Source organism: Schistocerca serialis, chromosome 11 (genome assembly GCF_023864345.2).
Source record: "Schistocerca serialis cubense isolate TAMUIC-IGC-003099 chromosome 11, iqSchSeri2.2, whole genome shotgun sequence".
In the NCBI taxonomy this organism is placed as follows: Eukaryota; Metazoa; Arthropoda; class Insecta; order Orthoptera; family Acrididae; genus Schistocerca; species Schistocerca serialis.
The window spans coordinates 58870456-58883135 of NC_064648.1; the positions used below are offsets into that span (position 1 = coordinate 58870456).

The following is a 12680-nucleotide window of genomic DNA, read 5'->3' on the forward strand; positions in this document are numbered from 1 at the left end:
CAGTAAATTCTTGATGTATTTGTAGTTCCTGAATGTAATGCCCTCCAAGAAAGTTGTCATGTTCAAAATACGCTTGGACCAAAGCTGGCTGAAACATTGAGCAGAAACCCTTGAAATATTTAGCAAGCCATGGAATGTACACTGAAGAGACAGATGACACACCTGTGGGATGGTAGCATCAGAAGAGTGGAGGGGAGACAAAGGGCAAGAATGAATATGGGTGAAACTTCTGCAATAAATGAAAGCGCATGCTATTGGTGGTAACCCCCAAACAGTAGTGAAAGTAGGATTCTCAGACTCAATAATATTCTTACATTGCCAACATGTATAACTATACTTAAAATACTTTTTGTCACAAATAAGTAGGCAGTTATGCAAACATTCATTTTCATTCCATATGTTTTGTGGAGTAGCTATGACTGTTGGACACCATCACAAGAGAAGGTACTTGTATAGTTTACAATGTGGTAATGACAGGTACATCACACCTATCCATTTGTACCATTCAGTTCTAATGTATCTTACTGTTTTCACATAATTTAAGGCATAAAGTAATGACTAACTGCATAGCAGAAGTACTAAGTCATTGAAAGGCACATCAACTTAGCTAGCTTTCCCACAGATACTGCTTCAGAACTATGGTCTCATTTTACAGGCTGACTACATTGTGGCAGCACTGTGGAGAAGCAGACTAAACAGTTTCACATGACCAGTAATTATGGGATCCATTTCCATTCTTGCAGATGAATTGATTTTTTTTCAAGAGCCATCATACAGGATCACAAAATCATTCAAGAAGATTTTTGCACCAACTAGGTATGTCTGTAGTTTTGCATGTATTTCCTGTGACTTTTCTTACAAACTGGAATGACCTTTGTCTGTTTCTATACATGTGCAAACCACTGTTCCATAAATGAACAATTCAGATGGCAGAAAGGTGTCAGTTCAGCACCGTTTTTTTGTGTAACTGAATCTGCTAACTACACTTTATGGTCATGTGACCACTGGTGTGTTCATCATCTACTTTTGGAGTGCATTCCATATGGAATTATAAGGATTATAGCTCTGGAATTTACTGCTAAATGCTTCTGCCTTTTTCTAGTACTTGGTGGCTCAGTGGGTAATTGTGACACTACAAATCCAAAGGTCCTTGATCATTGAACAGCAGGTACTTTGTGTTATATCCTAGCCAGTAATGCCACCCGAGCCCACTGCCAAAAGGTTGGCAGCATCAAAGTCCGGACGCCGTCCGCATAAGCAGCGCCAGCGAGACAGGAAATCGCCGCAAGTCTGCGCGCGCCACCGCTGGCTTCTGGCTTCTTAAGCGCTGGAGTCGCGAGCGCTAGGAGTTCTGTATTCGCCACTCAGTTGTATACTCGCCACCGAATTGTGTACTTGCTAGTCAGTTGTGTGTTCATCGCAGCAGAGTTGTTGTTTGTCGTCAGCCGACGCTGACCTAGCCGCTCCGACTCGAACTAGACAGATCTCTGTAGACACGGAGTTCACTATTGTGTTTCTGTATCTTCATCAATAAAGATAAGTACCGACTTTTATTTAATCAGAGTGTTTGGGTTTTCATCTTTCTGTTCACTGTTCCAGCGGACCGGTCGGCCCACTATTAAAAGTGTGGCGGTGACTTCGTAAGCCGTTTCTACAGCGAATTGTTTGTCGCTACGAACACCGCCACAAAACTTTGTAACTAGTTGGGTATATCAGTTCAGATGTGGAAAGCGGGTAACAGCACATGGTAGTCAGTAGGACTGTGTGTAGTACAGAACTCTGGTGTTTAAAACCTCCAGGCTGATGACAACTTTAACTCTAGTTTATATTTATGTTTACCTTTCTGTCATGTATTCTCTTCATGACACAAGCAGATGACTGATCCTTGGCTCTGTCACATACGCCAGTTAACAACTTATTAGCCTTACAAATGGGCTTTCCAAACTTATAAAGCTTGAGAATGCATTTCACATGGAATCTGCAGCTTGATTATCTTCTTTCTGGCTGCTGTGCATGTACGTTTGCATTAAAACTGTGCAAGCCACCAAACGGTGCATCGTGAATGGCATCTATTACCACAGCAACAACAATTACTACTACTAGGCACTTCTATGGTGTTCTATATGTAGTGTCCCTTACAAATGAACCACAGTTTTCCAAATACAAAAAAAGTTGATCATTCCCCATCCTACTACCATCCTTATGTGCTTGTTCCACTTCATATCACTTTGCAATGTTATGGTTCAAATGGCTCTGAGCACTATGGGACTTAACTTCTGAGGTCATCAGTCCCCTAGAACTTAGAACTACTTAAACCTAACTAACCCAAGGACATCACACACATCCATGCCCAAGGCAGGATTCGAACCTGCAACTGTAGTGGTCGCACGGTTCCAGACTGTAGCGCCTAGAACCGCTCAGCCATTCCGGCCGGCCCCTGCAATGTTATACCTAAACATTTAATTGACCAGACTGTCAATCTGTAGAGTACTGATGTTGTATACAACATTATGGGATTGTTTTTCCTACTCATCTGCAGTTACTTGAATATTTCTGCATCTGCCATTCATCACACCACATAAAAAGTTTGTCCAAGTCATTTTGTATCCTCGTAGTCACTTAGTGATGATCCTTCCGCACACACAATGCCATTAGCAAACAGGCACAGAATGCTGCTCATCAGATCATTTCATATATAAATATGGCACCATTCTCTGTGGCACTATTGATGATACTCTTGTCTCTGAAAAAACAGTTGCTGTTGAGATCAAAGTACTGGCCTCTGTTACTTGAGAGGTCTTTGCACCATTCATATATCAGGGAACCTATTCCGTACGCTCATACCTCTAGTTACAGTATGTAGTGGTGCACTGTTCAAATGCTTTCTGGAAATATAGGAATGTGGAATCTAGCCTGTTGCCCATCATCCATGGTTCACAGTACATAATTTGATAGAAGACCAAGATGAGTATTGCACAAAATCAATGCTGATTTGTGGATAAAAACTTTTCTGTCTTAAAGAAATTAATTATATTTGAACTGAGGATATGTTCAGGAACTCTGGAGCAAATAATCATTATGATATTGTTCTGTAATTTTGCAGGTACATTCTTTTACCACTCTTATATACAGAAGCCACCTGAACTTTTTCCCAGCTGCCTGAGTCTTTGCACTAGGTGAGAGATTTGCAATAAATGCAAGCTAAGTATGAGGAAAATGCTGTAGAGTACTCTCTGGACAAATGATTTGTGATTCTGTTTGGACATGGCAACTATTATGTTTTCAACTCTTCCAGTTGCTTCTCTATTCCAGGGATCCTATTACCATGTTCCTAATACAGGAGTCTGTGTGACAGTGAAACAACAATATGCTGGTATGATCCTCCTGCACAAACTTGATAACTAAATACAGAGAGGGGTTAGTGACCACCTTCTGCTTTCCTCCAAAGTCACACCAGACTGGTCAATGACTGCCTGGATAGAAGTCTTTGACCAGAAATGTCTCACGTTCTCTGTAAAATCTGTTGCTCATGTATGATGGTGGTAGTTGTATGCTTCACGCATAGATCTTTTTACAGACAGAAGAATTTCCATTAGCACTTGGCTGTCACCAGTGTGCATACTTTTTTGAACTGAGTGTACAACAGTCTGCCTCCTCAGTGTTTACCGAATTCTAACATTAAACCACAGTGGGTCTTTCCTGTCTGTAACCCAGTTACTCACCACATACTTATTCAGCATGTGATTTACAGTCCATTTAGTGTTTGTCCATCTTCCTCTATGTATACCATATTGGAAGTAAATGACATTCTCATTGTTTAAATTAGATGTTAACAACTACTTACCCACTCTTTCTAGCAAATCTATTCACCTAGCCCTCTTAAAGGATTCGTTAACTTCATTTACCATCCAGAAAGAGATTTTCACTCTGCAGCGGAGTGTGCACTGATATAAAACTTCCTGGCAAATTAAAACTGTGTGCTGGACCGAGACTCGAACTCAGGACCTTTGCCTTTTGCGGGCAAGTGCTCTACTATCTGAACTACCCAAGCACCACTCACACCCTGTCCTCACAGCTTTACTTCTGCCAGTACTTCATCTCCTACTTTCCAAGCTTTACAGAAGCTCTCCTGCGAACCTTGCAGAAGTAAAGCTGCGAGGATGGGGCGTGAGTCGTGCTTGGGTAGCTCAGATGGTAGAGTACTTTCCCGTGAAAGGCAAAGGTCCCGAGTTCAAGTCTCAGTCCGGCACCCAGTTTTAATCTGCCAGGAAGTTTCATTTACCACTGTTGCTGTGCTGGCATCATGATCACTAGCCCCTCTCTGTACTAATACCATCTGTAAGGACAAGCCTGTTTATAGTTGCAGTATTTCAACTATTTCAATTTTGTGCGGGCTGTTAAACTAGCAGCTTACGACAGCTTTCAGAAAACTGTTCTAAAGTACTTCACAAGACTGCCTGTCCATACCACTTGCAATGTATGCACAGACATCTTAGTCTCTACTCAGTAGGTTAGGATCACCTACTTTTTCTGCACTACTTTGTGTAGATTTTTCTTGAATGATTCTGTAACTGTCACAGCAGTATCACATGGCGAATAAAAACATCCTATGCTGGAGTTCACATACACGGAACCATTAAGGGAACTACTCATTAAAACAGGAAATCATAGCTCGAGTCTTGGGACTTGGTACCAATTTTCATATAACTCCATCAATGCTATCTCATTTAATTTTTATTTGTACTTATAATGTAAAGAAGCAATTCTACAAACTCACAAGCTAAACTACTTCACCTGCTCAAAGATAATGTTTAAATCCATATGGGTAAAGTGTAACAAAATATTCTATTTTACCGGTTTCCTCGTTTCCAACCTGGAGCATACTGTAATACTGTAACCCTTGTTATCTTTACCCAAAAGTAAAAACAGGACTGCTAAAGTGAATACACACACAATTGATTACCATCTCACTATTTTCACCACAGCTCAACAAGATTACTTCCATGTAGTCATATAAATTCTAAAATTACCTCTTTATTCACACCCTCCTCCAACTCTTCTTTTACATTCATGCTGCATGCATAATCTTGGGCCTGTGGCAAAAATAACAAACTGTAATAAGTACTTTTAAGCAGTCACAGTCCTCCCATATTATATAAAATGTATCACACAAATAAACCTCAACCATCACACTACTTTATAACTAAATAGTAGTTACTGTTAAGTGTTCTCTTTTGAGTTCAAAATTCTGAGTGAAGATTTCACTATGGTATACTTCAATGGGAGGCAGCAAAAAATTGTAAGACTGATTAATGACAACGCCTTTGAAAATTCATTATGATCTTTCATTTCAGCCTTCTCCCAATGCTATTGTTTTCAATCATATTTTCTAGCTTCATTATCTACATATGCATATAATGGTAGTGTAATGAAGTAATATAACACAGTTACTACCTGAAACAATGACTTCAATGTTGTTCATAAAATCAATATTGTTCATATCAAATTACAATACAGTTTACACCAACTGTGTGGGGGAGCAGAAACTGGACTGTCAAGTGCCACATCACTCATACTACTTTTATGATCAGAATAATAAAATGTCTAGAACAGTTACATCAAAACCTTGTTGCACTGAATGCTTATTTATGATAAAATTATTAAACGCACACACCCTACGTTGGCACACTACTTAATACTATTCTAACTTCATGAATTCCTTTTGGTGGGACAAGCACGTTTCCAACAGAACAAAAAGAGAGAGCAGGCTAAAGGCTACACCAGTCCTATTCTGTGGATCTGAACTATGGGTTTTACTTGCTGATCTCAAAAGAAGACAAAGTTCTGGAAAGATTATTTATGGAACAACACCAGCATATCAAGACTGAAAAACCCATAATGTCAAAGGAAGTGCTGGAATGAGAACAAATGAAACAGTGATAGCATAGGAAGAAAATCATTAAACTGATATTGGGATCTGTTGAGGATGTTGGATAATTAGCAGCCAAAAAATAATTTTTTATTGGAAATCATCGTACAGATAGAAACAAAGTAGACCACTTAACTTTCAGAAAGAGTATATCGACAAAATAATGAAGCAAAATGGTGTACGCAAAGAAGATGCCTTGAAGAGAGATGCTGGGCAAAAGATAGAAAGAATACAGCAACATCTTATTAATTGATCTTTGTATTAATTAACTGCCTACAATAATACTAATATACTAGTACAAATAATGATCATTATGATTTTATTATTATTACTATCTGAGGCATGATGGGCTACCTCTTTGAATTCCCATCCTGCACCTGGTGATGTCACTTCTTTGGCTTGGAGCTCGGGGTGCCATGGGGCACGATAAGAACCATGCAGGGTACATCGACAGTATTTGCCATTCAGCCACAATTGACAGGATGGAGTGACTAATAGCCCTTCAAAAATTCTGTCAGGTTAATAATTGCAGGTACAGGTGTTAATGAAAGACAGTACATTGGTGTGGTCTTGGCTATTTTGGACTTGGACTCAGGGCATGCTTATCATGCTGTGGCTGTTAACATTGCCTCTGTATATCAGCCTCAGGGAATTCACCACTGCCAGCTACCGATAGGCTGCCTTCACTCAAGTTACGTAAATCACTATTCAAAAATTGTACTAAAATTTTGTACATTTTGATTTTTGGGGGTTTGTTGGGTCGAGTGCCTTTGCTGTACATACTGTCAAGCACTGTTAGAATGGTCACATGCTGATCATTTCTATGTGAATCACACGTCACATTCAGATGTCATCCAGACTTGTGAAAACATAGCCTGTTACTGAGCTCTGAATGTTTTTCGTGTTCGTTCACTGGCCATTTGTGAGGTGGAGAGTGAAAGAAATTTATTCCGTCTCAGGGCGAGTTACTGCTTACCAGATTTAATTCTTCAAGTGTTTGTTATTTTAAAGTTTTCACGAAGTGAGCTTTTCTCACCTGTTATTTATTTACTGCTACAAGTAGGTTCTGACTACTAATTACTCGTTTTCCTTTTTAAAGGGTGTTCTTGAGCTGCTATGCATGCACATTCACATACTGAATCACTTACGGATTTTCTTCAGTATGCCTTAATAGTATTTTCACTGTGTCTGAAGCCAGTTATATCGATCTGTGCACACTCATTCTCTTGTTAATTACTTAACTGCTCACTGGTGCAAGATTTCAAGAGACTTGCTCTGTCTGTCTGCCTGAAGGTAGCTCTAGAAATCAGTGCACCTGTTTACTTTATTAAATTATCTAGATGCACTTGGAGGTGTATTTTAAGAATTTCCTTTTTCTAGGGGTCCCGAGGCAGCTATAAATTGCTCTGTCTTCCAGTATAGCTATTCAGTTTTAACCTGTGAGATGAGTTATGCTTCTGTGTTGTCTTAAAGTGCCATCTGTTTCCAGATAATTATTTGTTCATTTGTTGAAGCATTTTCTCATTTGCGGTTTGTGAAGGTGGAAATTTTGAATCTAAAATCTAAGAACTGGTGTCAGACACAGCTTTAGTCATTAACTATTGCCTTATTTAAATTGTCACTAAACTAAGGTGTGTAATGTCTTAAATTTGAAAGTTCAGAGTGGTGTTTGTAATCCTGCTAATGTATCTGACTTTAGTTATTTTTCTTAAATAAAAACATTTTAATAAACAATGGAGACCCATGTGAGCCCCAATCCATCCAGTCCTTCCACTTAATTTCCCCTTTTCCTGCTGGACGTTTGGTTGGTAACAGAGTATGGTTATTTTTCTGGAAGTAACGGGGAAAGGTGTCATACTGTCACTCACCACGAGGTGTGTGTTTGCAGGTATCCACTGCGGAACATGGGGTCTCACAACTGTCCCAGTTTGTCCTCATTGAAAAATCAACAGTTTATCTATGAATTAAAAGTTCGTCAGCTTCCATGTAAGGGCGGTGTGCCCAACTTGTGGACGACCCCTTGGTGATTAGTACCAACTGCACCGTGGAGGTATATGTTGCACTAGCTGCCTGAGCTCTGGCCATGACAATCTTGTGTCAGAATGTAGTGTGTTTAGAAAGTAGTCAGCCCCATCATAAGCAAATACATATAATTCAGGCACAATTGATCCATTGGGATAATCACTTGTGGGGTATTGCACAATGTAATCTCTATTCTGAGCAGAGTACATTAGCTCTGCAGTTACAGGGACAGCTGCCTTTATTTAGACAAATTAGGAGCAATAGGTGGTTAACAAGATTCTCCCACTGACATATAACTGCTGGAAGTAGTAGGAATGCTACGTACACCTTTAAGGACCTCAGGAGAATTCATTTGGGAAATTACCATACCAAATAATGTTACTGCTGCAAGCTATAATGGAACTTTCAATGTAGAATTTAAAGACAGGTGAAATCCATCATATGGATCATGGTCAAATTAATGTTTCATGCTGACACTTTGGCCATCACTGACAATGTTGTTGTTCAGATGCTGTACCCCCTGTGTTAAGCCATGTTTTCAATCAAATTTTACATGAAAGTGCAACATCAAGGGAGTTGTAAAAATCAATTATTGGCCTGAAATTGTCACCTCGTATTAAGAGGCTACTCAGGCATAAACATTTTTGGCTATTGCAGTTTCCTCATGAACTTTTTCCTAGGTTCATAGATGAATGCATACGACCATTCCATCCCTGGAATTGCATGTCACAGAGATACAAATACTCAATAATATATTACAGAAAATGCAGCCACAGGACTGTTCTTGGATTACCTTCACTAATATATGCACATCTTTTACTGAATTAGAGGCTTTGGTGTCCGCTATTGAAGTCCGAGTTTCACAGACCAGCAGTGATGGGGGTTTAAGTGTCATTATCAGGATGGGGATTGAGATTCCAAGCAATTTAAAAGGGGACCACCCATAAGGAAAAAGTGTAGGATGTGTTTCCAGTGTAACAAAGAGTGGCATTTTGTATGGCGATGTCTGGTGACATGGAAGGAGAATCAAACAGCCGACATCACACAGAATGGAAGAGGCACGGTAGTGTTCTACTGCCTAAGGGCTGGATCTGTGCCAAGTCCGAGGAACGGGAACCCCTGCCTTATTTTTGGGTACAACTTAACCAGGAACGAATGTGTGCCCTCCTCAACTCTGGTAGTTAAGTTTCTCATTTAGATTATCTGTGGCATTTGACGTTCCACCATACCTGTGAACTGCCTTGTTTGCATCCGTCCTTCCAATGTTGAGCTCTCACTGGGCACATGTTGCTTCTGGTTGGCAAGACTGAGTATTGGAAAATTTTCTTGGTCTGTGAAGTGGATAGTAACTAAAAATCTTTCAGTGAACTTAATTTTGCAGTGTGTTTTTGTAAGTGGTAGTGGGTTTGTGCTAGTTTGTCAATGCAGGGTTGTTTATTTTAAATTTAACCCAGCTGAAACATTCACATTGTGCTCCTGTCAGGTTGCCACAGGAATTCATAGTGTGTTACCGCAATGTTTGCCATTTCAGCTCAGTCACCTTCATCCAGTAGAGGTGATGCTGGTACTGGAAGTTTTTGATCGGTTACCACAGATCTTAACTAACAGATTGGACATCACCGATAAAATCCAGTACAAGATTTGCCTTACAAATGACATTCCAGAGAGGTTTTCTCCATCAAGGATGATATGTATATGTACTTTGATTAATAATGTGTTGTTCAATGCCGTCATCAGGCCCTCAACTTCAGCCTATGCTTCTACCATATTCTCAGTATCTATGGGCAGCAGTGGGGTGTTTCATCCTGTTGTGGGTAATTGTGCAGTTAATGAGAACATAGTTTTGGAATCTGTGCCACTTCCCAATCTGCATAATTCTTTTACTTGGTTCAGTCAGGCTCAGTATTTTGCTGTCCTGGATCTCAATCTCGCATATTATCAGATCATGTTAAAAGAGGATTCCAAGTATATTACTGCCTGCTGTACAGATTGGAACCTCCACAATTTTAACAGGGTGTCCTTTGGTTTTTCAACGGGAGTTACCATTATGTCTTGCCTTCTAGATTGTGTTTTTGGTGATTTCACATTCAAGTGTGTCTCTAATTACCTAGATGGCATGATTGTTTACAGTTCTAGTCTGTCTGAAAACCTGCAACATCTTGAGGCAGTTCTGGTTTACCAGAGGGAGGTGGGACTTACTGTAAAACCATCTAAAATGACACTGGCACATAGGTTTCATCCTTGGGACATCTTAGTTTCACTGATTGGATTGAAATTGACCAGGAGCATACTAGTGATTTGCGAAAATTTCCAGCTCCTAGAAATAAGAAAGCTGTGGCACAGTTCATAGGCATGACAATTTTTTTTCGAAAGTCTGTGCCGAATTTTATTAAATTAGTGGGGTGCCTTAACGATTTAAGAAATTTCATATGGGATGAAAGTCATCCAGAATCTTCTGAAGCCATTAGGGTGGTACTTAGTAACCCACTAGTATTAGCCATACCCAATTTTGAGCTCGTGTTCTTCTTGCAGATGGACACCTAATTCTTCTGGAGGAACAGAATGGCAGGGGAGGCGTTGCATGTTGATGTCCTATAGCAATGCACCTTGGGAACTTTCACCTGTGGAGATGAAATATTCTATGTATGAATGGGAAGCCTTGGCGGTTCTGCTTGCCCTTAAGAAATTCAGATTTTATTTTGAACACAAGGAATTTTGTTTAAGACTGACAATCAAGCTCTTAGTTAGGTTTTGGCTCATTATTTCCATACTACCCTCTTAGGCATTTATAAAACTGTTGTCAAGATCAGATGACACATCACCTGGTACTCCCTGTATAAGCAAGCCTGGAGGTTGGTGGGGTCAACATCACTCAACATGTCACCTGGTCCTCCCTGAATAAGGCTGTCCAGAGGTTGGTGGAGGAGTGTGAGAGCCATAAGGGAGCTGATCCCAACTTGAATTCCCTCAAGTGGCTTTTAGAGTCTACCTGTTAGGAATGCCTGATGGATTAACTTTGTATGGGTTATATAGGTCCACTTCATCAAGTGTGTGTGTGTTAGGCACCTACTAGTTATCATGGATGACTTTTCTCGTTTTTTTGACACATTCCGGGCAGAGAAATGACCATCCTGGCAGCTGGCCAGCATTTGTTATGAATTTTTTCTGTTTCCAGGCCACCGAGGATGCTTGATAGCTTCTGTTTCCCAGCTATTTGTGAGGTTCTGCTTTGACAATGGAATTAAAGATGTGACCACAAATCCTTTTACCAGCATACTTTGCTGACCAGGTGAACTGCAAGTTGAAGGCTGTGCTTACCTTTCACAACAAGGCTCAGACAATGTGGCTCAATTTTATCTTTAACACTGCACAACCCAAGTCCCTGGAGGCTGCTCCAGTATTCCTTATGTTAGCACATCCAGTCAATTTTCCTCTTGTCAACCTGTAGGCAATCAATGATTTGCTTCAAGAACATTGGAAAGGCTGGGGACACAGTGTTAGTCCGAAACCCTAATATTGCTGAAAAGGGGTAGTCAGGGTTCGATAGCAAGATAGCTCCTCAGTTGTTGGGACCCTGTTAGATTGTCAGGGTGGTCAGCTCAGCAAACCTCCTGGTTCTGAATTTATAGATGAGTAAAGCCTCACACATGCACATTATTCATATCAAGGAGAGGCATATGTAAAGGGCTCCTTAATGGTGGGGAAGGGGGATTTTGGTTTGGTGGAGGAGGCTGAACCACGGTGGGCTCCCTCTTCGAATTCGAGCCCCATGTGCCTGGCAGATGTCACTTCTCACAGCTCAGAGCTCGTGGCACCAGTGGGCATTGTGGAGCAACAATGGGTGTAGAGGAACAGCAGTGGATCTCACGGGCAGTCGGTGTCTTGAAGCTGGACTGGAGGGTGAACCATGCAGGGTTCGTGGGCAGCATGTACTGTTTAGCCGAACTTTATGTGGCAGTATCATTATACCATCACAATCATTACAATAAAACAATCTTCTTTCAATAATTGTAACTGCCATAGGCTGATCAGCCCAAGATTATCATCACTCATCTAAAAGCTGGTATGTACACCTCTGGCACAGACAACAGTAGGGAGACATAGTGGCACGGAAGCAATGAGGCCTTCATAGATCACTGGAGGAAGTTGGAACCATATTTATACAATCAGGCCACCTCATTGCCGTAAATTCTGGAAGGGGGGATGATCTCTGATGTTATGTTAAATCACATCCCAGATCTGTTCAACCAGGTTCAGGGCTCGTGAGTTGGGTGGCCAACACATCAATTGGAACTCACCACTGTGTTCCTGAAACCACTCTATCACACTCATGGCCTTGTGAAATGGTGCATTGTTTTCATGAAAAATGCCACACTCAATGCAAATACTTTCAGAAAAGACTTCCTGACACTTAAATGTATACTCAATGGGAAACATGATCGTCACGAAGGAGTGGACCTAACATGAACCATGGACCGTGGCACTGGTAGCGAGGCTTGCGTGCCTCAGCGGTACAGATAGTCGTTCTGTAGGTGCAACCCCAACGGAGGGGTATCTGTTATGGGGCCAGACAAACATGTGGTCCCTTAAGAGGGGCAGCAGTCTTTTCAGTAGTTTCAGGGGCGACAGTCAGGATGAATGATGATCTGGTCTTGTAACATTAACCGAAACAGCCTTCCTGTACCGGTACTGTAAACGAATGAAAGCAAGAAAAAACTATAGCTGTAAT

At 40.8% G+C, this 12680-nt stretch overlaps 1 protein-coding gene across 8 annotated transcripts in view; it reads right to left on the bottom strand.

Moving 5' to 3' along the window:
• LOC126427019 (zinc finger protein 493-like) overlaps nt 1-12680 on the bottom strand; it is a 99307-nt gene that overhangs the window by 77196 nt on the left and 9431 nt on the right. For all 8 annotated transcript variants that reach the window (XM_050089182.1, XM_050089180.1, XM_050089181.1 and 5 more), the window contains one exon: nt 5031-5093. In XM_050089182.1, the coding sequence (XP_049945139.1) occupies nt 5031-5093 (63 nt within the window). The remainder of the gene's footprint in view (nt 1-5030; nt 5094-12680) is intronic.